This window comes from Alexandromys fortis, unplaced genomic scaffold (assembly GCF_014885135.2).
Source record: "Alexandromys fortis isolate MF-2015 unplaced genomic scaffold, M_Fortis_MF-2015_v1.1 scaffold_412, whole genome shotgun sequence".
Classification (NCBI taxonomy): Eukaryota; Metazoa; Chordata; class Mammalia; order Rodentia; family Cricetidae; genus Alexandromys; species Alexandromys fortis.
In genome coordinates this window covers 369,864-395,731 of record NW_026068285.1, presented here as the reverse complement: position 1 = coordinate 395,731, position 25,868 = coordinate 369,864, and the positions used below count along the sequence as shown (strand labels likewise).

At 42.9% G+C, this 25,868-nt stretch overlaps 2 protein-coding genes and 1 non-coding gene across 4 annotated transcripts in view; 2 read left to right on the top strand and 1 right to left on the bottom strand.

The window, feature by feature from the left end:
• Positions 1-1,871: 1,871 nt before the first annotated feature.
• Positions 1,872-1,968, top strand: LOC126494828 (Z30 small nucleolar RNA). Its single transcript, XR_007590078.1, has one exon. It is a non-coding gene; the product is annotated as a Z30 small nucleolar RNA (small nucleolar RNA).
• Positions 1,969-2,595: 627 nt separating this feature from the next.
• Positions 2,596-6,551, bottom strand: Pex12 (peroxisomal biogenesis factor 12). The gene is made up of 3 exons (XM_050132245.1): positions 5,909-6,551; positions 5,080-5,633; positions 2,596-4,000 (listed from the first exon to the last, which is right to left on the bottom strand). The coding sequence occupies exons 1-3, from the start codon at positions 6,032-6,034 to the stop codon at positions 3,601-3,603; spliced, it is 1,080 nt and encodes a 359-aa protein (XP_049988202.1). The 5' UTR covers positions 6,035-6,551; the 3' UTR covers positions 2,596-3,600.
• A 2,776-nt stretch (positions 6,552-9,327) lies between these two features.
• The window catches only part of Ap2b1 (adaptor related protein complex 2 subunit beta 1), a 106,353-nt gene continuing 89,812 nt past the window's right edge, over positions 9,328-25,868 (top strand). For both annotated transcript variants that reach the window (XM_050132234.1, XM_050132233.1), the window contains exons 1-3: positions 9,328-9,489; positions 14,662-14,721; positions 21,433-21,538. In XM_050132234.1, the coding sequence (XP_049988191.1) occupies positions 14,685-14,721; positions 21,433-21,538 (143 nt within the window). In that variant the 5' untranslated portion in view covers positions 9,328-9,489; positions 14,662-14,684. The remainder of the gene's footprint in view (positions 9,490-14,661; positions 14,722-21,432; positions 21,539-25,868) is intronic.

Genomic DNA, 25,868 nt, shown 5'->3' with positions numbered 1-25,868 from the left:
AGAGCGGGAAGAAGCTTCAGGTGGAGTGTGTAGAGACAGAGAACTAGGGAACGTGCTGGGCATGGCAGGAGCTTGGGTTCAGTTCCCATGTCTGTAGGGATCTTTTTTTTTTTTTAATATTTATGTTTGTTATGTATACAATATTCTGTCTGTGTGTATGCCTGCAGGCCAGAAGAGGGCACCAGACCTATTACAGATGGTTGTGAGCCAACATATGGTTGCTGGGAATTGAACTCAGGACCTTTGGAAGAGCAGGCAATGCTCTTAACCTCTGAGCCACCTCTCCAGCCCTGTAGGGAATCTTTAAATGGAATTGGTTCCACGAACTCTGCTTCCGTAATTCAGAAGATCGGAGCCTTCCTTTGGGATTAATTGGGATAAAGCCTCATGCATAAAGTGGCAGTTCGGAGGGTCACAACTGGGGAGGCAGAACTGAGCTGGAGGAAGGGTTTCCATGGGAGGGAAGGCACAGGCCAAATAGAGTAGATCTAAGAAGTTACAGATAATCTGGGTTGGGTGGTCTATAAGAGTTGTTAGGGTTATGCTATTAATTAGGTAAGAACAAATGTGGATTAATTTGGATTTTAAGTTTTGTTTTGTTTTTTAAATACAGGGTCTGTATTGCCCATGCTGGCCTCAAACTTGGGATTCTTCTGCCTCAGCCTCCCAAAGCAGTAGGATTTCAGGTGTATACACCACTACACCTGGCATGAATTTTGTTTTTGTTTGGGGGTTGTTTTTGTTGTGATGGTTCTGGGACTTGACCTGTGGCTTCACTTGTGGTTTTGAAATCCCTTGGAATGCCAAGCAAAGAAATTTGGATTTTATTTCCTGGGCCATGGGGAGTAATTGGATGCTTGTAGCTGCTGAATCACACTTTTATAGTTTTTTGGTCTGTGTATATGTGTTGGAGCCCAGGGAAACTAGAGACAGGAGACCCATTGAATCACAATGTTGTCAAGGTGATGGGTTTAAAGTCAGTTACTGGTCCTATGCAAGAGGTACTAGTGTTCTTAAATGCTGAGACATCTCCCCGGTGCCATTAGTTTCTCCTATGTTAGGAAAGGGCAGGAGTTAAGAAGTTAAGAGGTAGAAAAATAGAAAACTGGCATTCAGACCAATTCTCTTCCTCATTCTGCTGTTAATTGCTATAGAGCGTTAGCAGAGCCTAGCCTCTCAGAGATTTTGAACTAAAATTAGAAGATTCTGATAGAAAAGTTTGTGTTGAATAGTTTGTTCACTGTAGGTCTTCCTGCTTTGCTCAGGCCTCTAACTCCTGTGCTCAAGTGAGCCTCCTGTCTGACCCTCTAGAGTAGCTGGAACTACAAGCATTTTGACTATATTTTTTTTTATTTTTGATAGCAGCTGAATTCCATGTTAATTGATTTATAATTTTGTAGAGAATCTTTTCTACAGCTATTACTTTAAATTAGGCTATAAGACTCTTCACAGATATCCCTAAGATTTTGTCCAAATAGGTAGAGATTGGACTCACTTAAATAACAAAAATTTTTGTTGTTGAGACAGGGTCTTGCTATCTAGCTCTGAGGGCTGTCCTGGAATTATGTAGACCGAAAACTCACAGAGATTCAACAGTCCTTTGCCGCCCAAGTGCTGAGATTAAAGGCATGTACCACCATGGCTGGCTCTAAAAAAATTTCTGAGTGGTGTCTCACTCTTCTGTGTTGTGAAAACAGAAAAGTACCCTGCCCACAAACACAACTTAAGTTTTTATTTTTGTATAGCAATTACTTACCGCATAGCGGAAAGTATTTCTAAAAATCTAAGTAGCTCTTTTGGTATGCAAGTCTAAATTCTTTTTGGGTATGAAAGTAGGCATCCTCGGTCACCCAGGGAGGTTAAATGAGATGACGCAATGATGAGTGAAGTATAGTCTGACCTGGTATTGCCATTGCTCTGGCGCTGGCTCTGACCAGGGCATGACCCCTTAATCTTCTCTCTGAGCTGATTGTGCTTGTCCGGCCACCAGGTGTATTTGAACCTGTGTGGGTCCTAGTTTATGTGTATTCTTCTGTAGCCTTGAATTACTGATACTTTCATGTTTTCCTTCTTAGGTCCAGGTGAGAAATCAGGGTTGAAAACTTCATGGAGGATTCATCCTTTCTGCCCTGAATCGGAACCAATTCTTCATTGACTGTATTAAAAGTGTTGTAATAAACTATGGTATTTGTTTGGGTTAGACCTTTGTTATGATAGGTTTTATCAGAGCTTGTAAAAGACCATGATCTCTCCTTCTGGTATATGTGAACACTAATATTTTTAGTCCACAGGATGGTCTGTCCATTTTAAAAGCTAATAAAGTTGTTTCATCTTCCTGGTGCCAGAGAATATGAGTCACAGTATTATACCAGGCATTTACAAATTATTTTCATTCATCCTACATTAAAGATTTTCCAAAAGCCATTTTTCATCAGCTTGTCATAAATTTTCTAAATAGGCAACTGATCTGTTGTGTTTCTGGTAAATGCTATTTCATACAAGGCAATATTGTTGTTAGAACAGAATTTTTTCTGATTATTGGATTTGTCTTTTTAATAAGCAAAACTTTAATCAATACAGGAATACTTCAAGAAGTCAAAGGTGATCTGTATGAAAATTTATTTTAAACCCCTGAAGTAATCATGACAGCATGGAACAATTCTTTCCCAGAATCATGTATTGTTAAAATTTACTTAAATGTTTCATAGAAACTTTCATAATACCTAGGATGATTCACGTCAATTGAGCAAACTGTCAGCTGAGCAAGGGGAAAGAAAGCTTTTGCTCCTCACTGAGTATTCACTAGGTAAACATTCCATAAGTATTTACTGCATCTCACCATTGCTCGCTAGCTTTCATTCACTTGGAAATTTCCAGACTCCTCCCTTTAAACAAATCCTGTTTTTCTTTAATCTGTTTCCCAAGAGAGACAGGTGTGGGCTCATGAAGGAATCTTCAAATGCTGATAATTAGCAGATGTATGTTAGTAAGTCAAGGTATTTGGATGGGGTGGTTTCTCTAAAATGTCCTTAAGTATTTCTAGAAAGAAGTCCGTGTTTCGTATTGTATGTAGTCTGATGAAGACTACACGCTACTTCTTCACGGGTAAAGAAATATCTTCTAAAGAGAAGGCCTGTTTACCAGACCACCTGTCGTGTAAGGTCTAACCTGGGTTTGCCTGTGAGCTTGTGTCCTTAATCATAGCCTCTCACTTTCATTTTACTGTTTTGACAGTCTCCCTCTGGTGGCCTTGAACTCAATCCTGTCTCTGCCTTCTGGGTGCAGATAAGACACATATTTCAGCTGCCACATTCAACTGAAAACCCTCCTCTTGAGGACAAGCAACACTTAGAAGCCTTCTTTAATCCACGTCCACATTGGCCCTCACACCGCCTGTAATCCTGATTCTCCTGCTTAACCAGCTTGGTAGAGAGCAAAAAGTTAGGATCAAGTGGATGTGTCCTTTTAAAGGAATCCATATAGTTACTGAAAATTACTGCAGTTATGAATTAGGGAAGTATCAGTGTTGTTTGCCACACTGAAACAATCTTTCGGCCTACAGTCCAGAACTTGAGCTGTGAGATGCTCTGCTGATCTCGTTCAGTTCTCTGGAGAGTAGAGTTTAATTAGATGCTGGACTTCCGTGGGATAGCCAGTGATGGGGCAGGCTTGGTGACTCCTCACATAATTAAATACACATCGGTAACAGAACACATAGCCAGAGGTGGCAAGAACTGTATCATTCACCCGGGTTTTACGACACAGCGGGCACACTGTCTTCAATTTGGGTAACAGGGGCGAATCCGGGTTGTAGTCTAGGTGTACGGGTGGCGGTGGGGTAGGCAGGGCGGTCAGTGATTTGATGGTTTCTTGGTTCTCAGAAGAGTACCACCAGTCAAGGAACTGCAGGAAGAACACCCCCACGGAAAGGCCTGTGGAGAGGGACAAGGCGACACCTCCCACAGCTTTCTTCAGAGCCGACTTTATCCTCTCACCAACGCTGTTGGGAAAGAGAGCAAAGGGCAGAGAAAATAGCTTATTTGGGTGTGAGCACAGAGTCACCAAGTGCAGTTCCAGGGAGTCACTGGGTTGGAGATGGAGCGCTCCTGGACTGGAGGGTCTGTTGTAAACAGTTCACTCTCACCGACTGCTAGGTGTACACCTAAGGAAAGGTTTCTTGTATGTTTGTGTCTGCTTGTCTATATGTGCATGCAGGTACCAGTCGGGTCAGAAGATCTGGAGTCATAGGCAGCTGTGAGCTGCCAAATGTGGCTGCTGGGCATTGATCTCCGATCCTCTGGAAGAGCAAGCCGTGCTTGCCGTTCACACAACCACTGTGCCTTCTCTCTAGTGCCCCCAGCTGTTTTTAACAACAAAGGATTAGGCTTTGATCTGAGGAAGGCATTAAAGATGAATTTATAGAATTTTAAGATGGAAGATAATTCACCAAGAAAAAGAAATATTTGACCTAAAAAGGAATTTAGCGGCGAAGAGATGTATCTATCTTTGAACTTTTGGGAGAATAAGCATTGCTAGAGGTGGTGTAGCATCATGGATAAGAACATTTAAGCCAGGCCGGTGGTGCCGCACACCTTTAATCCCAGCACTCGGGAGGCAGAGGCAGGTGGATCTCTGTGAGTTCTAGGCCAGCCTGGTCTACAAGAGCAAGTTCCAGGACAATTAGGACTGTTTCACAGAGAAACCCTGTCTCAAAAAAAGAAAAAGGAAAACATTATTTAGAATTGTTTGTTCTGCATTGAGTCTTGGTTCTGCGTCTTCTATCTGTTGGTTCCCCAACTATTCACTGAAGCCATTGCATTTAACTTAGCAGTCTGTGATGAGGCATAAGATAATGTACACAAAGTAAATACCTCCCATGGAGCCTTGCATACACCAGGCACGCAGCAAGGTGTACCTATTATGAGAAACATTACCAGAAAGGTGGTCCTTGTTTATGGATGTGAGGAGTGATTTTGCTATGACAATGTCATGTCATTAATAACTGGTGCTAACCGGATGATTGACGTACAACTTTAAATCTTGTTAACGGAAGGGTTTTAGACAACGTTGAGGTCTTACCTTCTGACGGGGTCCTGCATCGCACTGGCTTCAGAGAGTCTGTGTGCAATAGCTTGCATGTCCTGAGCTGTCAGTCGACCTAGCCGAACTCCAGCCAGTTTCAGCAGGGGCGAGTGATGCTCCGCTTTTCCTAGGATGTATCTAAGTTGCTGTGTAAGAAACCAGCCTTCCCAGGCCATGTTAACAAATGGGTAGGCCGCCAGGAAGGCTCTGTAGAATCGTTTCCAGTGAGAAGAAGGGGGGTGAATAGAGTATTCGTCCTCCTCTCTCAAGCTAGAAGCCAGCTTCTCCAGCTTCACTTTCAGATAGGGTAGAAGAACTAGGAACACGGTGGACTTCCAAAGGTGCTCCCTGGGAAGCCCAGCGCTGGCTGGTCGCTGGAGCTGCTGTGAGCTCCCTGCTACAATCCGCTTTAAGCCATAGAAATGTTCAGAAAATGAGGCACTGGTTCTGGAAAGGTAATGTTGCTGGAGCAGAAGGTCTAGCAGGGTGAAGATTTCGTCAAACCACCTCCAGAAGAAGCCATAGTGTGCAGGATTGGATTCTGCAAGAACCTGAAGCAAAAAACAAGATTCATTTCAGGACCGTCTTCCGTTTGTGTTCACATTAGCTTATTCTTTCTAAAGTCAACACACCTAGCTGAAATAACTCGCTTTGGGGGTATAGCCTAAGCTCCCTGAGGTCCTAGAAACTGTACAGGGCTCTTTGGATGCAAATTAAGCCATGGATATGAATGACACTTTGGTCATTGCAAACTCTTAACTACTAATAAGGTGTTTTGAGTTGTAGCCACTCGCTCCTGAAACCTTTCAGAGGAATAACACCTTACCTTGACCACGTGCTGAAGAGCGGGTCGCACCGCTGTCATTAAACTGTCCTGCGCTACCACTTCAAAGATGGATGGATGGTCGTCCGCCACCGAAGCAGTTGTGATATGAGCCCCGTGCTCAGCCATAGTATCCTGTGTGTACTGGGAGTCACGTTTCCCACAAACACTCTAAGGAGCATGAACTTGATTTCTACCAAACGGGTGCTGAGTCTTAATCTTTCTGCATGGCACCCGAAACTCCAAATTTAATTTTACACGAGCAAACTCAACTGGGGTTTAAAAAAAAAAAAAAAGACTTATGGAGGCCGAGGGGAGGGAGTCTCAAAATTGAGGGCTGTGAATTAATTCCGAAGCTCGGGACGTGGCATGTGGGGGTTGGGGAATGACTTGTCAAATGCTGCACCTCACAGGGCAGACCGTGACTCGGAGCCAGGTGTGAGCCAAGGAACGTGTCGCTCGAGGTGCAGTTCGGAGCTGCTAGGCCCGGCGCCCGCCGCACGCTGGGAAGCGCCCGTCCTTGCTTACTGACCTCGGGCGCGGTGCAGAGGACCGTGACGCCACCTGCGAAGGGAGGTCTAGGCTTTGTGACAGACGCCGCACCCGGAAACAGAAGCTCCGAGGACCTCCGCACCTCGGGCGGAAGACAGGCGCTCTAGCATCGACTGTGGCTCTGAGCCGGAACCAGGGAACTCTATGACCAACCGGGACTTCCGCTTCCGTCCTCCTGACTTTAATGAGGCGACTGGCTAGTGTGGTGGGTGGGTTTGTTCCTGGTCATCTCTGCGCGGAGGCTTCGGTGGAGGGCCAAACTCCAGCCTCTCTGCAGAGCTGGGGCCCCTGCCCGACACCCCATCTGAAAGACCCTACAGACCCCCCCCCCCCCAAACCTGCAGCTAGCCGGCTCTCATGAGAACATCCTGTTTGCTTGAGACCCTCAGGACCCTCTCAGGACCTGCAGCTAGCCACTTTCATCCCGGTCGCGTAGGAAAATAGGATGCCTAAAATATCAGCAGTTTACAAAAGAAACAATTCCCCCTATATAGGACCCCAGCTTAACTGCTGTAACATCATTTTACAAGGCTCTTGACAAACAATTTAAGTACAGAGTGAGGTCAGGGTCTCTGGCTGCAAAGCAGGATATTTGTGAGGTCAGGGCCTCTGGCTGCAAAGCAGGATATTTGTGAGGTGGCTGAAGCTGCAAACTGTAAGCTGGGGGTCTTTCATTATTCACCAGAATTAGGACGATTACTTTTCTTACTGGTAGCTTAGGCTGGTAGCTTAAATTGTCTTCCATGTGTAAAATTAAGTTACTACTCTAGACACATTCTGCTAGAAGAAATTTGTTCCTGCCCTCCGGGCCAGTAGATATGCCTTGTTAGCGACACCAATACACTGTAGCAATCCTGATAGTCTAGCGGGAGCGGAGTTTTGATAGACTAGGGTTTGTATACAAAAAGTAATCTGCCAAAGGGTTTGCAAAGTCCAGATTGTATACTTTACTTCGTTTGAGTTGTGGGTGGAGGTTAATGGAATTTGGACGAGTTCACCGTCTCCCTGATAACTGCCAGTTCCTTGGCTAAAAAGACCTTAGGATCTTAGAGTGTAAAAGTAGGCAATTGGTTTATACAATGAGAACCGTTTTAAGGTTGGGCTTAGTTGTTTCAATTTTAGAAGTTACCTTTATAGTTCTAGAATATGATTTATACTTTACTAAAATAGTTGTCAGGAAGTGCAACTTTTGAATTACTAAAAGGTAACTTTTTTTAAAAAATGTTTATTTTAGCTTTAAAATGTTTCTTGCTGTGTACCTGTCCATGGCTGGTTTGGTAATCACTATGTAGCCCATACTCACAAAAATAAGATAGCCCAAAAAGAACAGGACTATTTAACCATTTTAGAGTTCCATAGCAGGAATTAGCAAAATTTCATCCAGGTAACCTTGTTACAATGAATGAGTATCAAGCGCTGCTGTGCTGGTGAGTCCAGTTTTAACTGACAGGAAGTGCTGGCACCCACAGGTAATCTCAGCACCTGAGAGATTGGGCAGTGAGATCTTATCTTGAAAAATGAAAAGGGGGGGGGAGAGGAAGGAGGAGAAAAAAGAAAATCCAGTTGAATAATCTTGGTTTAGAGTCTCATTTCATTCTTAGAAGAACAAGACATCTAGATGAATGGATCTATGAAATTACTCTTTAAAAAGGAAGCTGATTATTACATGAGAAAAGGAACAGAGTTAAAAATAGTATGTCATGGTTGGGGATATAACTCATTGGTACAGTATTTGCCCAACATGTATGAAGCCCTAGGATCCATCCCCAGTTCTGAGAAAAAAAATGGTGTCAATTTTTATTTTACTTTGGTAATGTGCCATGTTTTAGTAAACAAATAATACATCAAAAACCTCACTCTCAAATGTGTAGTTTAATAGAAGACACATAAGTGATTGACCTTTCTTTTAGAAGGCATTAAAGGCTAAGCCTGACCATCAGTTTTGGAGATCTTAAATATATAATAAATATGTACATAGGAAATTATGTAATACATTCTCAAAAAGTAGCTAAACTTGATTATACTTTTGTTGTTGTTGTTTTGTTTTGTTTTTTTTTGAGAAAGGACTTCTTTGTGTAGCCCTGACTGTACTGGAACTCACTGTGGACCAGGCTTGCTTCGATTTCTGTGAGTTCAAAGCCAGCTTGCTCTACAAAACGAGTTTCAGGACAGCTAGGACTGTTACAAAAATAAAAAAGTTGGATTTCTGTAGTAGTCCTTAATAAATATTTGTTTAATGGTGAAGTGAGAGAAGCCAAAAGCAGCAGGGCAGAAGAGCCTCTAAGGTATATAGATTCAAAGTTCAAAAAAAGATGAGTTCCAGCACGCTAGAGGCAGAAGCAAGAGGGGTTCCAGTTGCTGGCTACCCTAAGCGACATCGTCTGACACGTGTTTCTTGTTTTTAAAGTGGTAGCTTACACCACTTAAGTACCAAGACGAAGGGCGTGAGCAGGGTGGGGTGGGATGGGGCGCTATTAAGTTTCCCCAGTGATATTCAATATGGAGATTCGAACTCAGCTCTGAATATTTCTTAGACTCTTTAAGTCGCTATCTCCTAGTTCCTCTGGTCATGTAGTCAGTCGGTTTCTATAGCCTACAGACTTCTGAGTCCGACAGATTACCTGAGGTTTGTGTTTAAGAAAATAGGGTATCTCACCCAGACTTTACAAAATTCTTGTTCACGGAAATAAATGCCGAGAATATCCACTAATTTAGCATATCCTTTGGGAAAGCCACTTTGGCTTTCAAAACCTTGATCGATAGGCAATTCCCTGACCCAGAGATACGGAAACCTTTCCGTTGCCGGGGCAACAGAGACACAGCCTGGTTGTTCGGTTCTTCCGCGCACCCGGATGACGTCACGCGGCGAGATTCTCTTACGCCAAAGCTTCCGGCCCACCATCTTTGTCCCTGGCAAATTGGGTTTTGCGCAGTGGCTTAGATCTAGAGAGAATCGTGACGGGCAGGAAACCATTACACCACCACCCGGGCTGTGCTCTCCGGCTGCCGCCGCCACCCCGCCCTTGCCTCCGGTAAGTTCAAGGCGGCTGGCTTTGGGGTGTGTCCCTGACTGACTGGGGGTGGTTGTGAGGGAGGGGAACCCCAAGCCCGGTCGTAGGCGCGGGAGGAAAGAGAGATCCGCGGAGCGTGACGGTTGAGGATGGAGGGAGTCCTCGGGTGTGACCGTTGTGAGGGGGAAGCCTGGAGAAAGTGCCTCCTCCGCGGTGGCCGTGGTGGCCCGGTCGGGTGCAGCAGCTGGTAGTTGGGGGCTCCGGAGCGCCCCAGTGGGAGAGGGCTGAGGCCAGGGGTGTGGCCGCTAGCGGCTGGAGGCCGAGGGAGAACCTCCCTGCTTTCCCGTTTGTCAACTGTTCATTGAGAAGCCGGGACGTGTCCGGCACAGCAAAGGGAGAAAGGATTCCCTCGACGGTTTGGCCACGGAAACCTCTTGTCGCCCGTATTTGGGGTTTAGAGGCACCTCTCCCTACCTGCTGAAAACTGAACAGATCTCCAGAGTCTTGACTGGTAAAGAGAAAAGGGGACTAAATGTACTTCGAGGAAGGAAGGTGAAACCTGTATAATTGACCCCCTGTGTGAGAGGGGGAAGCCAATGGAAGTAAATCTTAGTCCGAAATTTTTTTTTCTCCTCTTTTCTTCCCTGTAGTTATCAGGAGCAGTCTAGTTTGAGCAAGGTTGTAAATGCTACTAGAAGTGAAAAAACTGGAATTTCCTGCTATTTCTTTATTCTTTGAATTCACAGAATGCATTAGCTTTCTGAGCAGCCTTCTGTTTAGGGGAGGGCTCCTATAAAACTCAGGTTATTTACTTCATTATGAAGTAGCATGGATGTGTCATGGATGCTTCATTGAATTTTTTTTTAACTTTTAGAAGGGAGAGGGGGGGTTTGAATCGCCAAACAGTTTTGCAACCATTGTGGTTTAAAAGACAAAGGACACACAATAAGTTCAGAAAGGCAAGTTGACTTCGAAAGTGCTCTCAGTGAGGAGCACTTAAATTATTAATTGCCTTCCTTGTGTAGTTGTGCTTAGCCTTAGGGTGCACTTAGAGAGTAATAATAGAAAGCGGCAGGTGAAGGCGGTGCAGGGAGGGTAACACAGCTCAGTGGTGACTAATTGAGGTGTAAAACTGGAGCTGGTTGCGGGTGTCTTGCAGGGCAGACTCCCGAGAAATGAAGGGGAGTGTGTTCTGCAAACAGCCTCCCTAAAGGTGGGTGATTAAACTTAATATAAAGCAAATGTTTTGACCAATGAGGCCTCAAAGAAGTTCCCTTACATCCTTTTCTTCTGAAAAGGACCATCATTTTAAACTATTATGCCTTAGGCCCAAGTTCGAACCAAGTCAGACAAGGAATATTCAGAGAGGATACCATCCCCTTTTTTCTTTCCTCCCAGGCTTGTTTCCCAAAATACCTTGGCATTTTCATAATTATTGGGCTTTTTTAAAGTATAATGCTATATTAATGAATTAACTTAGTTTTTAAAATAGAAACCGGAGATGAATCTGGCTTTTACGTTTTATTTCTGATAAGGTATTTATTCTGAAGTGCGATTGTCCTTGTGCTATTGACCATTTGGCCAGATAGGATCTTTCCACCTCTCAACCTTGTAAGCAGAGGTTGCCGGAATGATGCTTCTGCTTTCCGGTTCCCGAACTTTGGCTGGTTAGTGACTTTATATGCAAAGAAGGGCGTAGTCGCCTTGCCAACGCTAGTGTTAGTTCCCATTTCCCAGAGAACCATTTGAAATTAAGACCTTATTAACTTTTTTCTGACCTTATTATACTCAGCCTATTAATCTTATTTCAATGTTGAGTTTCTCTTTTGGGGACTTGGAGGGAGGGACTTTGACAGTCTATATTTGGCAGAAACTAGGTTATGCTGCTATAGATTATAATCGTGTACAGGGAGGCCTGTGAAAGGCGTTGGCATCACAGTGTGGGCCAGGACAAATGCAGGTGATTACATGCTTTGCCTGGTGACTGCTTTGTTCTCTACCAGTGTCCCTAGGCCACACCATCAATCAGCTAGTGACTTTTCAGGCTTGACGTTGTTTAAGTGCCTATGAGTTCAGATTCCATTGTGGCCTGCTTATTTCTAGGGGTTTCCTGAAAAACAAAGATTTACTTCAGTAGGAGTTTGAGTTTTGAAGCACTAGGCAGGTTGTATTTTCTCCAGCTCCCGTCCTGGCTCTTTTTCTGTGGTTTCTAATATAGGCATATTAGATACAGTTTTCATATCTTTGGAGAAGCTGGTGTGTGTATCTGGCAAGTACTTGGGCTTTTTCACTTTAAAATAGATATATTTAACTATTTTGAGTTGAAAGTTACAGTGACATTAAGGTTCTGCCATTACTACCGCTTCTCATTTTTAATTAAATATTTAATATTCAGATATGCATATAATGTGTTTAGATCCAGTCTGTCACCATTCCTTCCTTTCTACTTCTTTCTTTGCTTTTGTTTAGACTATTTTCATTTTTTTCCTTGGAGATTTTTTTTTGTTTTTGCTTTTGCTTAAGGCAAGGATAGACTTGTCAGCAGGATTCTTTGCCTATATGAGGGGATTGTTTCATCATAATTGTTTACCATGGTGTCAGTTAAGTGAGTGATGTATTTCCCTGCTTATTTTTCTCTTTTTAAAATTTTTTTTCTTTTGATAGAGCAGTCTTATGCCTGCTAGGTAAGCACTCTACCGTTAAGCCATATCCCTGCTCTGAATTGGTGCTGAGGCCTGAGCACAGGGTTTCCCATGTATTGATCAAGCCCTCCACCTCTGTGCCCTTCTTTATTTATTTTATTTTGTGTATGGGTATTTTGGCCACATGTAGGTCCATATAGCACTTGTGTACTCAGTGCCCCCAGAGGCCAGGAGAGGGCCTCTAGTCTCCTGGAACTGAAGTTACAGATATAGTTGTGAGCTGGTGACGGAACCCAGTTCCTCTGAAAGAGCAGCCAGTGCTCTTCACTGCTGAGCCACCTCCAGCCTTATTTTTTTATTTTATTTTTGAGACAAAGTCTCATTATATTACCTAGACTTACCTCAGCCTCCCCTGTCATATCTCTTTATTTCTTTTCATCAGAGCAGAGATTCTTGGTTTAGGATCTATGTTGCAGGCTTTTAAAAAAAATTGATGTTTTATGTTTTTGGATGTTATACCATGTATATGTCAGTGTACCATGTGTGTGAGAGGCCAGAAGAGGGTTTTAGATCCCCAGGAACCAGAGTTACAGTGATGTGTCTTCATGTTGGGTGGCGGGAATTGAATCCTACAAATCATGAAACTTGTAGGCTGTTAATAAAGACATGACTTAAGGTGACTGATTTACTATGAGCAGAGTATGTTGAGAATTCCTCATAGAATGTCATGTTATCTGGGTATAGTGGCGCGTGTGATTGCAGCACGTGTGAGGCAGAAACAGGAGGATCACCGTATGAAGCCAGTCTGGTCTTTATAGCAAGTTTGGAGCCTGCCAGGACACAGAGAAGACCCTGTCTCAAAACAAAAGAAAAAAATAATCTTATATATGTGTATGTTAGCTTTAGAAAGCAGAGTGCTTTGTGCAATTTCCCCAAGTAACTGGGTGAAAAACTTCCAGATTTTGTTTTTAAATCATAAGTTTGAGGTTTTGATGATTCCATGGGCTTTAGAATGGTTTAACAGCATTCTGTGTAAACAGTAAGTTTTGACTGGCAGCTTCTAACACTCTTGTCAGGCGCTAGTGATTTTCTGCACATCATCTTCTCTCTCTCTCTCTCTCTCTCTCTCTCTCTCTCTCTCTCTCTCTCTCTCTGTGTGTGTGTGTGTGTGTAAACTCACAGACAAGATTTCTAGTACAAATCCTTAAAAAAAGTTTGTCGTTATTTGAAATAGGATCTTTCTTTGCAGCCCTGGCTGGCCTTGAATTCAATCTGTAGACTAAGTTGCCCTTGAACTCAGAGATCCTCCTGCCTGTTCTGTGAAGAATTCCCAACCAGTCGTGTGGCACACACCAGTATTCCCATCACCTGGAAGGTGGAGACAGGAGAAGTGGGATTCAAGTCATCTCCAGCTATGTAGCAAGTTTGAGACTATCTTGGGCTACATGAGGCCTGTATTAAAATCCAAAAAGAACTGTGTGTGGTAGCATGTTTGTAAGCCCAGTGCCTGGACAGAGGGCAGGAGGAGAGGGTCTTTTACATAGAGAATTCCAGGCCAGTCAGGGCTACAGAAGCTGTCTCAAAAAGCTCAAGGCAGCTCACTGGTTAAGAGCACTTGCTGCTCTTGCGGAGGACCCCGTTTCAATTTACAGCACCCACATCAGGTGGCTCACAGCCATCTGTAACTCTAGCTTCAGGATCCAGCTTCTGTTCTGGTCTTCTTTGGCATGGGTACACACACAGGTGCACACACATATACATAAGTAAGTAATAAAAACCTTTAAAGGCAAAAAAAAAATTCCCTAATTTGTCTGCTTTCTATTTAGCTGATGCTGTGAATGGATTGATAATGGCATTTTCTGGATTTTTGCTAGAAAGATGTGAAAGCATTAATGCAAACCTCTGTGACAACATCAAAACAGTTTCTGTAGTCTATGTGGTATTCAAGGTTTCTAGCTCTTTCATTTCTTTCCTTTTTATTTTTGAGGCAGGGTCTTCTGTATTCCAGGTTCACCTCAAAGTCACTGTGTAGCTGTGCTGAGGAGAATGACCTTGAACTCCTGGCCTTCCTGCCTCTACCTTCCAGGGCTGGGAGTAAGGCAGGCTTCTTATTTTTTGAGACCCTTTTTACCAGCAGTGTTTAATAGGTTGGCAGAATTGTTTCTGCCTTTGAGCTGAGGCAGGGGAGTCACCAGGTTTATTCTGATTAGAAAGTTATGGAGAAATCTTTGGCACTAAGACTTTGTGACTTAAATGTTTGAGTGAGTGGCTAAGGTGTATTTACAAAGGTGACAAGCTTGTCCTTGGAGGCTACAGTGCCATAAGGGGTTCAGGTTATTACCCTGTTCCATTTGTCCTGCATACTTTGCCCTAGAAGTTCCTTGAGGCAAGTTGCAGTTTTTCTTTCCTGGGCTGCTTGAACCAGGAATGGTGGTGCTAACAGAAGCTACTCCTTTTGTTTAAAAGGTCTTAACTATAGATGGTCTTCAAGTCAGTCAGATGCCTTGCTGAGACATACTTTGGCTAACAGCATTCTTTGCTCTTGCCATAGGTACACTCTAAAGATCCAGAATCATGACTGACTCCAAGTACTTCACAACCAATAAGAAGGGTAAGTAGAACCTGTCCAGTCTTCAGATTGTTCACTTAAGTTGCTGGGTTACCTTCCCCAAGTAGAATGTTCTGAAGTTTTTTATATGTGTTTGCATCTTCTCATTGGGAATCTGATGTTTCTGCAATTATTTGTGTTTGAATAAGTAATTAAAGTGTAGGGGACTTTTTATGCTCGCTCTCCAGCGCTGGGGATCTAATCTAGCCATCAAGCTACACCTCCAGGTCTTCATCGCCTTTGTGGGCAGTAATGTGGGGCTTACACGTGAGTTAGGGCCTAGGAACTAAGGACTTTTCTTGGGAAAATCTGCTTTCCCAGATTGTTTCCAGATGGCAGATTTCTAGAGCTATGGATGGCCTTCAGTCATGGATAGATTAGCATCACTGTCCTCATCTTACTACGCACCCAGCTGAGCTCGCTTTGTTTCTCGGGGTCAGAAATCTTTGGTTTTGTATTCATCAGGTTTTATATTTGTTGAAATATTCTGGGCATGGCACCAACCACTCTTGCTCTTGATTTCCAGTGTCTTGGCCTGCTCCTCTGGTGTGTGTATCCTCCAGTGGCTGGAATGTGACAACTTTGCTGGCATAGAATTTGTGTTTATTTGCCTTGAAGTAGTTTCTGGTGTGCTGTCTTGACGCGTAGTTGCCTTTGAGTATGCACCGTGCGCATTTTGTTTGGTACCTTAACACTCGTGGAGGGAGTTCCTAATTAAGTACTCAAATTTCCAATTTCCTCTAAGTCAGAGTGGGTGTCAAGGGTAGGTAGCTAGTACTCAATCTTGGTTTCTAAATAACATTTTCAGCCAGGCAATGGTGGCACATGCCTTTAATGCCAGCATTTGGAGGCAGAGGCAGATGAATCTCTGAGTTTGAGGCTAGCCTGGTCCACAGGCTGAGTTCCAGAATAGCCAGAACTACACGGAGAAACCTTTTCTCAAAAAACCAAAAATAAATAAATACCATCTTTCACTGAAAGGATCCAGAACTCGTTTGGCAAATACTGATTCCAGGGCTGTGTTAAATTGAAGGTGAGTATCTTCTAAGTAAGGAACCACTCAGAAAATGATAGGACATCAAGGACCCCCACACCTTAAAGTGACTTCCACTGGCCAAATGTGGGTACTTGAACAACAAAAAGTGATTAGAGTAATGGATTATAACCTATTGAATATAATCAATTCACAGCATCCATATGGTGGGTCACAACTGTTTATAACTGGTCCCAGGGAATCTGTTGCCCTCTTCTGATCTCTGTGGGTAGCAAGCAAAGCATTCATATACACAAAAAAATTTAAAAATCTAAAAAAGACAAAACAAACAAAAAATACAACAACAAAAACCAGATGCAGTGTTTAGAACTTTATCCATATAATCAGTGTTATCCGCACCAACATCAGGTCAAAGTGACACCATTTGCCTTTGGATATGATGTTCTGTGAAGTTAGCTCGCCAGATTCATAACCTTATCACAATGAGGGAAATCCATGGCAAACTGGACGTGCTTCTCATAATAAGGGTCCTGTACTCAAAAAATCTTATCATGACCCAATACTCAGGAGGGAGAGGCAAGTAGATTACTGGGAGTTTAGGGTCAGCCTGGTCTTCATAGTTCCAGGCTAATCAGGGTACACATTAAGACCCAGTTTAAAAAATATATCATGAAAATAAATTTTTTCAGATTAAGACTAAAGAGACATGCCAATAAATGTAATTCTTTTTTTTTTCTTCTTCTTCGAGACAGGGTTTCTCTGTGGCTTTGGAGCCTGTCCTGGAACTAGCTCTGTAGACCAGGCTGGCCTCAAACTCACAGAGATCTGCCTGCCTCTGCCTCCCGAGTGCTGGGATTAAAGGCGTGCACCACCATCGCCCGGCAATGTAATTCTTATTCTTAAGCAGAATGTGCCCTACAGCTGGGCATGGGGTGGGAAGAACAAGGCCCGTTTAGGTTGCATGGTAGTGGTGCTGTATTGATATTTTAATTAAAATAATTAAGGAAAGTTTCTTAACCTTGAAAAACACAAGTTATATATCAGGGCTAAAGATGTATGTAGCTTTAAATGATACAAGAAAAAGGTCTGTGTCTATGTAGAGAATTATAAAGCAGATGCATCAAAATCATAACTGTGGGATAGATACAGTTTGAAGGTTGATTTGTTTGTTTTGTGTTTGGTGGTTGGTGATAGGAGATCTTCTTTAAAATTTGTTTATTTATTATTATTATTTTATGTGTATGGGTATTTTACCTGCTGTGTGTCTGTGCACCACATGCATGGCTAATGCCGTGGAGGCTGAAAAGGACATCAGATTCTCCCTGGAACTGGAGTTATAGCCTGTTGTGAGCTGCCATCTCAGTACTGGGATCAAATCCAGGTCCTTTGGAAGAGCAGCCAGTGCTCCTAAGCTCTGAGCCATCTCTCCAATCTCTGTTCTGATCTTTGCTATCTAATCTGGTTTATTTAATGTTGAGTTAGATTCTTACCACTGAGTAACAAAGTTGTCCTAGAACTTGTGTTGTACCCCAGGTTAGCCTGGAATTCACTTTCTGACATCCTTTCAAATGCCGGGGTTACAAACACACATCCATCACCATGTTAGGCTGAATATTGAGATTTTAAAGGCTCTACAGACATTTTTAATATGTAGTCAACAAAGAGAACCATTTTTAGCTGCACTTGGTAGATTTGGCTAGTGGAAGGAGTGGGACTGGATAATAAAGTGTGTATGCAAGGTATCTTGGCTCTCCTAGTACCTGTTTTTATAGGTCTATTCAGTTTCTTCTCTATCTTTATTATTTACACCTCAAAAAACATTAGCTTGCCGGTCATGGTGGCATATGCCTAGAATCTGTACCTAGGAGGCTGAGGCAGGATGCTTGTGAGGCTGGATTGGGCTACATAGCAAGACTCTGTCTCACAAATCAAACAGGCCCGGCGGTGGTGGCGCACACCTTTAATCCCAGCACTTGGAAGGCAGAGGCAGGCGGATCTCTGTGAGTTTGAGGCCAGCCTGGTCTACAATAGCTAGTTCCAGGACAGGCTCCAAAGCTACAGAGAAAAACTCTGTCTCAAAAAACAAAAACAAAACAAAACAAAAAAATTAAACAGGGCTACTGAAAAAGTCCTTGTAAAGGTCCTTGTTGAGCAAGCCTGTAAAGGGAAGGAGAGAGCCAATTCTACAAAGTTGTCCCCTGTCCTTTATACACTTAGTATGGCAATCTCTCCCACACATACATCTCACATGCTCGCGGGGCGCGCACACACACACACACACAGAGCCATTAAGTCCTTGTTATTCTTTTCAGCTAACTACTTAATCATTTGGATATGTATTACTTTTTCTTCTGCTAATACTTTATGTGCTTTGGTAACCAACATATTATCTATTATGACAGAAAGGTTTTTGTTTTTGCTGTTTATTTTTTGAGACAGCATCTCACTATGTAGCCCTGACTATCCTGTATCTCACTCTCTAGACCAGGATGGCCTCATGTTCACAGAGATTATCCTGCTTCTGCCTCCTGAGTGCTGGGATTAAAGTCATACACCACACCTGACCTTTTTTTAAACAGGTTTTTAAAACATACTAGTTTAGCATACCTTCTCTTGTAAAGGTGCAGGTGACATTTATGAAACTTTGAGACATACCAGTTGAGTCACTGCTAGATAATACCATGTTTTTCGAAAATGGATAGACCGTGTTCCTTTTGCTTCCTGTGCCGCCCACCAGAGCCGCCTCTGGAGCGGATTCTTTACATTTGCGCTTGGTTCTGGAATCATTTCAGTTACTTCCTGTTTTGATTCTGCAGCTCTGCTGCTGCTCACAATTCAGACTTTCTGAAACCCTGCTGTCTGCCCTTCACTGTTCCAGAAGTGAATGACAGGAGCCCTGAGAACTGCATTTGGCAGCACAGGTCTCGGTGAAGAAGAGAATGACACTTTTAAAGGCCTGGCCTTTCTGCCAGTGTTATTTCTGTAGTTGTCAGTTAAATGGGGTCGTGATTTTTAGAACAATTTGCTTGCCTGCTGGGGATGGATATTGATAAGACGAGCTTTTTTTGTGCTCCATTTTTATGTCTCTTGTCAGTATACTTCCTGCCAGGGCTTCAGGGAGACGACTTAGTGTGCAGACTGGTTGAGGACAGTCTGGAAGGTGGTAGACAAGTGCTGTCGGAGACTTCCAGACCTGAACTAATCACACAGAAACTATATTAACTACAATACCATTTGGCCAATAGCGTAAAGATATTTCTAGCTAGCACTTACATCTTAAAGTAATCAATTTCTATTATTCTGTTTATTACCATGAGGCTCTTGGTTTACCAGCAAGGTTCCAGGATGTCTGTCTCCTTTGGCAGCTACATGGTGTCTCCCTGACTCTGCCTTCTTTCCTCCTCTATCTGCTTGGATTGAAAATATTACTCTATTCTGCCCTGCTGTAGGCCAAAGCAGCTTTATTCATTAACCAATAAAAACAACACATATGCAGAAGGGCCTCTCATACCAGACAAGGGGGTAATATTGTCAAGTTTGAAGGTATAGATGGGAAAGATGGGTGAGGCGGCACACACTTGCAGTCTTAACAGTCTGAAAGCAGAGGCAGAAGGATTGCCTATGAGTTAAGAGGCCATCTTAGTTCACATTGTAAATTCCAGGCCTTATCACAAGCAAAATAAACACCAACAAAAGGTGGGGGATGACATAGAAGGAAGACGTGGAAGTAGGCATCAACATGGTGGTGGGAGGAGCTCTCCTTCCAGTCTCCCTTTCCTTTGTCATTTAGGACCATTGCCTTTTTACTTTGTCCCCGTGTTCTAAAGACAAATGAGGCTAGAGATGGCGCCTTAAAATAGTGACAACAGTCTTTGACACTTCTTGAGTAGCCATTCAGAACTGATCCTTTAGAAATAACTTGAAGTTTCACTCGACCTCCTCCTTTTTTCTTGATTTCTGAGACAGGATCTCATGTCTCCCTACCTGGCCTGGAACGTACTAAGTAGTAGTAACTTACTAAAGCTAGCCTTCCTTGAACCTGTGGCCGTCTTCCTTCCTGCCTTTGCCTCCTAAATGCCAGAAGTACAGACATGTGCCACCATGCTGGGCCACATTGAATTGATTGGGACTGAGCCCTTAAAGTTCTGACAAAGGTGGTGATATTTTCATGTTTATTGTGTTTGTGTGTATGTGGATAGGTTTGTGACACAGCACACGTGCAAATCAGATGACGACTTTCAGAAGTCAGTTCTCTTCATGTAGGTTCTGAAGCATCTTTAACCATTTAGCTATATCACTAGTCCTATGTATTTATTGAGGATTTCATACACTTATGATGTATCTTCATGTCCAGGACCACTTCCCCCTTCTTTTTTTTTTTTTTTTTTAATAATCCACTGAATCCGTTTGGTACTGCCCTCATGCCCATGATCATGGGAGCCATCTAGTAGAGTGTGGACAGTCTCAGTGGCTACACCTCCAAAGAAAATGACTCAGCTGTCAACACCTACCTACCGACAGCCCCCAAGCTAGGGGTTGAGCCTCGTGAGTGCCTCCCCAATCCATGCTTTAATGTTGGCTGCCTTGTTGTGCACATAACCACAGGAACTGTGAACTAAAGAATGCAGTGGCCATCTCATGCACAGAAACAGCCCTCCTCCCCATCCTCCAGCTCATACGCTGTTTCCATCACTGCTCCTTCTGTGATGCTCTATGAGCCATGGGGCAGGTAAGGTGGTTGATATAGAGATTCCGGTTAAGGCTGCAGACTTGATCGCATATTCTCAGCACTTTGAGTAATTTGGACTCTGCATTAATCAATGTCTAATTCAAAAAAGCTTTTCTGACCAAGATTGAGAACAGCTCTAACCCCCGAGTATAAATGTGAGCATGTAGAAGACAACATAGTAAAACAGCAGAATAGCGGGATAGATTGCCCGCCATGGCCTACAGCCTCCCTGGCCCTGGCATTTGACCAGGTTTCCAGTACTGTATTAGTTAGTTTTCTCTTGCTATGACAGAATAATGTGACCAGGACAACTTACAGAAGGAGGGGCTTCTTTGGGACTTCCAGTTCAAGAGAGATAGGAGTCTGTCCCCATCATGGTGTGCAGGCAGGCAGATGGTGATGGTGTGCAGCAGCTGAGCGTTCACATCCAGGTCCACAAATAGGAAGCAGAGAGGGAACAGCGGGAATGGTGCCCTTTGAAACCTCAAAGCCCTCCTGGAGTGACACACTTCTGCCACTAAGACTGCACATCTTAATCCTTCCCAAGCCAGCTCCCCACTTTACATTTATTTTCTTTTGAGGTCCTTAAAATTCTGCTGTGAGATCATCCTTCAAATACCCTGTATAGCCTTGGCTATCCTGGAACTCACTCTGTAGACCAGGCTGGCCTTGAACTCACAAATCTGCCTGCCTCTGCCTCCCTGGTGCTGGGATTAAAGTGGGTGCCATCACTGCTGATGCTCTTAGGCTTTCTAAAGAAAGGTCTGCATTACATTTTCAAAGACGACGATTTAAAAGGCTTTAAAAATTTATTGATGGAGTCTTCGTTGGTGGGTCAGTTAATATTCTGGGGCTTTGGATTGCACATTTCATAATTTTTAAATAATCGTAGTTCAGTGGCTGCCTTGCTATCCTGGTGTCATTTTATATTGCAGTGTTCTCCCCGTTCTCTAGTCCTGAGACTACACCTGTTTGTTCTCATCTCTTTTAGGAGAAATCTTTGAATTAAAAGCTGAACTCAACAATGAAAAGAAAGAAAAGAGGAAGGAGGCTGTGAAGAAGGTGATTGCTGCTATGACCGTGGGGAAGGATGTTAGGTAAGGGTGATGACGCTTACACCGCGGAGAGCTCAACCCATTTTTATAGTTCTCACTGCTTTCCTATGAAACCATAGACCACTGAGGTACAGTGGTGCGTGTCTGTACTCCCAGCTGCTTGAAACACTGAGGCAGGAGGATCACTTGAGTCTGAGTTGGGCGCCCAACTTGGACAACATAGCAACTCTATCTCAAAAAAAGCAAACACATAAAAAAAACCTATTAGAATGGGGTTATCCCGTTGAAAACATCACAAGGAATTGGCCATGCCATATCAGCTCTGACCTAAGTGTTTCATTAGTTTGCTGTTTTCATTTTTGTTGCTTTTGGATTTAGTGTAAACTGTCTTTAGCCCTGGCACAGGTACATATCTGTTGCCTCAGACAGTTTTAGGAGCTGATAAAAAGCTACTGAGCCCACATACTCTTTAACTGGGTTAAGCTGGTGTCCTCCTCTGTACGACTCTACATTCTGTTGTCAGATTCCAGGTGAAAGCCAGCATGACCAAAACTGCCTCCATCTTTGTGATTAGTGAGACTTTAAAATGAGTAAGGGTCGTCTGCAGCCCCACAGCTTTCTTTCTTTTTTTTTTTTTATTTATTTATTATGTATATAGCATTCTGTCTCCATGTATGTCCACATGCCAGAAGAGGGCACCAGATCTCATTATAGATGGTTGTGAGCCACCATGTGGGTGCTGGGAATTGAACTCTGGACCTCTTGGAAGAGCAGTTAGTGCTCTTAATCACTGAGCCATCTCCCCCCCCCCCCCCCCCCCCCCCCAGCTTTCTAAGGGCCTCTCCTGAGTCCAGGAGACTAAAGCTTTCTTAATATTTGTATGTTCTCTGCCTCTGTACCATTCTGAGCTGATAGAAAACAGTGGTGGGTGATATTGCCAGATAAAGGCCATGGTGCTGGCCTGCATAGTCCTTCTGTTTTTCACTTGTTGAAATAAGAAGCGGCGGGGCTGCGTCCCCAACACCCCGGCCGCTTGGCTAGCTCATGCCCGAAATAACAACACACAAACTGTATTCATTTAAGAACTGCTTGGCCCATGAACTCTAGCCCTTACAGGCTAATTCTCGCACCTGGACTAGCCCATTTCTAATAATGTGTGTAAGTACCCCAAGGTGCGCTTACCGGGAAGATTCTAGCCTCCATCCATCGTTGCATCTACCCAGGAGAGCTGAGCATGGCGTCTCTGCTCCAGCAGAGCTGTCGGGTCTCTCCGGGAGCAGAGCAGAGTCTGACCTCACTTCCTCTTCCGCCCAGAATTCTATTCTGTTTACTCCTCCCATCTATGTTCTAAGCTGAGGCCAAGCAGTTGGTTTATTATAACTTAATCAATGAAATCAACAGATTGATATATGACACTCCCACATCATTCACTACCAAGAAAAAAGAAGTTACAAGAAAAAAAAAACAAAACCAGTTTCATTTAAGATTGTCATTGATGATGCAGTAAAATTTTATTTTATTCAATAGCTATTTTTTAATGTGGACATTAGAGCACAATTCTCAAGAGTCTGTTCTCTCCTGCCACCTGTGGAGTCCTGGATTAAATCAGGCCGTGCAGCCCATGTATAAGGATGCTGTTTGCTAAGCCATCCTGCCAGCCCATGTATGTGTGTGTACATGTGTGTGTGTGTGTGTGTGTGTGTAAGCTGTGATTTTAATATACTGTGTGTGATTAGGGGGCTGGAGAAATGGCTCGGTGGTTAAGAGTACTTGTTGCTCTTGCAAAGAACCTGGGTTCAGTTCCCAGCACCCAGAAGATCCAACACTCTCAACACCTTGTGACCTCCTCAGACATCAGATATACATGTGGTGCACATGCATACATGCAGACAAAACACTATTTGTATAAAATAAATATATATGTGTGTGTATGTATATATATATATAGAGAGAGAACATTATCTATTTATTTGAAAAAGATACTAAACTATTTTTTCTTTTTTTGAGTCATATATTCATATGAAGCTGAATTTTCTTATACTTCAGCTAAAACATCCCATAGCAGAGGTAGTAATAAGGCTCCCGTTGTTTCTACTTAACTAGGTCTTGTAGAGCTTTATGAATGTGTAAACAAGGGTCTGATGAGGTGGATCAGTGGGTAAAGTCGTTTGCTGCAGAGCCTGATGACCCATTGGTTCCCCTGAACCCAGCAGAGAACCACTTTTAGCAGGTTATCTCAGATCTCTGCATATGTGCTGTAGCATGAATGCCCACAAACACACACAAACAGTAAGCAAAATGTAAAGCACTGCCATCTTTTTTGATTAAAATACTCACTTTAAAATAATTTATGAAATGGGCTTAAGATTTATTTTTTTTAAAGATTTATTTATTTATTTATTATGTATACAGTGTTCTGTCTGTCTATATCCTTGCTGGCCAGAAGAGGACATCAGATCTCATTACAGATGGCTGTGAGCCACCATGTGGTTGCTGGGAATTGAACTCAGGACCTCTTGAAGAGCAGTCAGTGCTCTTAACCTCTGAGCCATCTCTCCAGCCCTTTATTTTATTTTTGAGATAAAGTCTTTCTATTACATACCTCTGGCCTTCCTGGAACTCACTATGTAGACCAGACTGGTCTCAAACTCACAGAGATTCCCCTGTCTCTGCCTCCCATGTTCTGGAATTAAAGGTGTGTGTTACTATGCCTGGCTTATGTTTGTTAATTTAAGTGAATTCTTGGTCTACTAAGCCTAAAATATTTACTGTCTTGTCCTTTTATGAGACAGGACTAGGAGAAACCTTCCTCAGGGCATCAGGAGCATCAGAAGATGCTGAGCGGCCTCCTGTCCCACCACTGATATCTGGGCTTACTGTTGTTTATGGGGACAGCTCTGAGCCTTTGGTCTCGGCATTCACTTTCCCTGAGATCTCCAGAAAACTTTTGTTTGTATGATTTATACTTACTGACATTCAAACAGGAAAAACTGAGAAAGTTTTGAAGTGCTAGTTATTCCTCTTGAAGTAATAATAATAAACCTTTGAAGTCTGGTATAATTTTCTCTTGTTGGTGCTGAAAATTGAACCTAGGGCCTTGCCTACAATAGGCAAGTCCTTCTTCACTAAACTCCTTCCCAGCCTTCTTTTTCCTTTTTATTTCAAGAGAGTCTCACTATGTTGCAGTGGCTTTGAACTCTCCCTGAAGCACAAGCAGGCCTTGAACTTGCAGTCTTCCTGCCTCAGCCTCCCAGAAGCTGGGGTTCAAGCATGCACCAGTGTGCCCAGCTTCAGTCTTCTTGTGAAGGTTGTTAGAATTACTTAGGGTTGTAAGCATACCGTTGGATAATGTTTTGTAATTACTCACTGCTTTTGCAGCCTTTCTGCATCTCTTTAAGGCCAGAGAGATGGCCTGATGATCTGAAACCAGTCACTAGGGTCCATGTGGTTCCTCCATATCTGCACAGACCAGATACACTTGAGTATTTCTTTTTAAAAAAATGATACCATGTTTATGACTTAGAAAAGTTTCTGTATTATGCTTTTGTGTGTATACAAGACATATTATGCAAAATATACTGACATTTGTGGGTTTTTCCCCTATATTTGTAATATATGTAAAACTAGAGTCTACAAAGTATTCTAATAAAGCTTTGGAAAGGCTGTTTGCTAACTTTCTAGTTAACTTGTATTTTTAAAATATGGCTCATTTTAGAAGCCTGACTTGGAGTTTAGTCCTTTAAGGCTAATGATGCTATTTTATGAGTGCATCTAGACATTCCATTTCTTATAAGAGAATGGTAGGCTGTGAAATGATGGCTGGTATTGGGAAATTTATAGACCACTTGTTTGATAATACCTCAATTGTAAATGTATAGTACTTTCTAAAGTAAATAAATTCTCCCCAAAGGGAATGAGGACACTTTGGAGAAATGATTGATTCCAGATCTTGATTAAAAATTTAAAACTTGAACATTTGAAAAATCATAGAAACATTTGAAAATATAGGGTCATATCACAAGAACCTGGGCGCCACCTAAGTTCCTACTGGTCAAGGGTGGAGGAAAATGAGCATTAAAGCATTGGAATGCTTTGATACCACCATGAACTGATGTGAAAATTGTTATTTTTTCTTTCAGTTTAATAAAGCTTTTTTTTTTTTTAAATATGCCTAGCTTATTATAGATGAAAAAAACAGAATGTAAGCTGAGTGTGGTGGTTCACATCTGAAGTCCCAGCCCTTGGGGAACTGAGGTAGGAGAATAGTGAGATCAAGGTCTTCTGCCTACATAGTAAGTTTCAGGTCCCCTAAACTATAGACCCTGCTCAGAGAGCCAAGCCCTAGGCATGTGGCTCGGTAAGAAATATATCT

What these genes read in the sequence shown, in the direction of transcription:
- Pex12 (XM_050132245.1), bottom strand. Translation starts at nt 6,034, where the DNA reads ATGGCTGAGCACGGGGCTCATATCACAACTGCTTCGGTGGCGGACGAC. An exon ending in CTCTTCAGCACGTGGTCAAG is followed by an intron (nt 5,634 to 5,908) that starts GTAAGGTGTTAT and finishes TTTTTGCTTCAG; the next exon opens with GTTCTTGCAGAATCCAATCC. An exon ending in ATGCAGGACCCCGTCAGAAG is followed by an intron (nt 4,001 to 5,079) that starts GTAAGACCTCAA and finishes CTTTCCCAACAG; the next exon opens with CGTTGGTGAGAGGATAAAGT.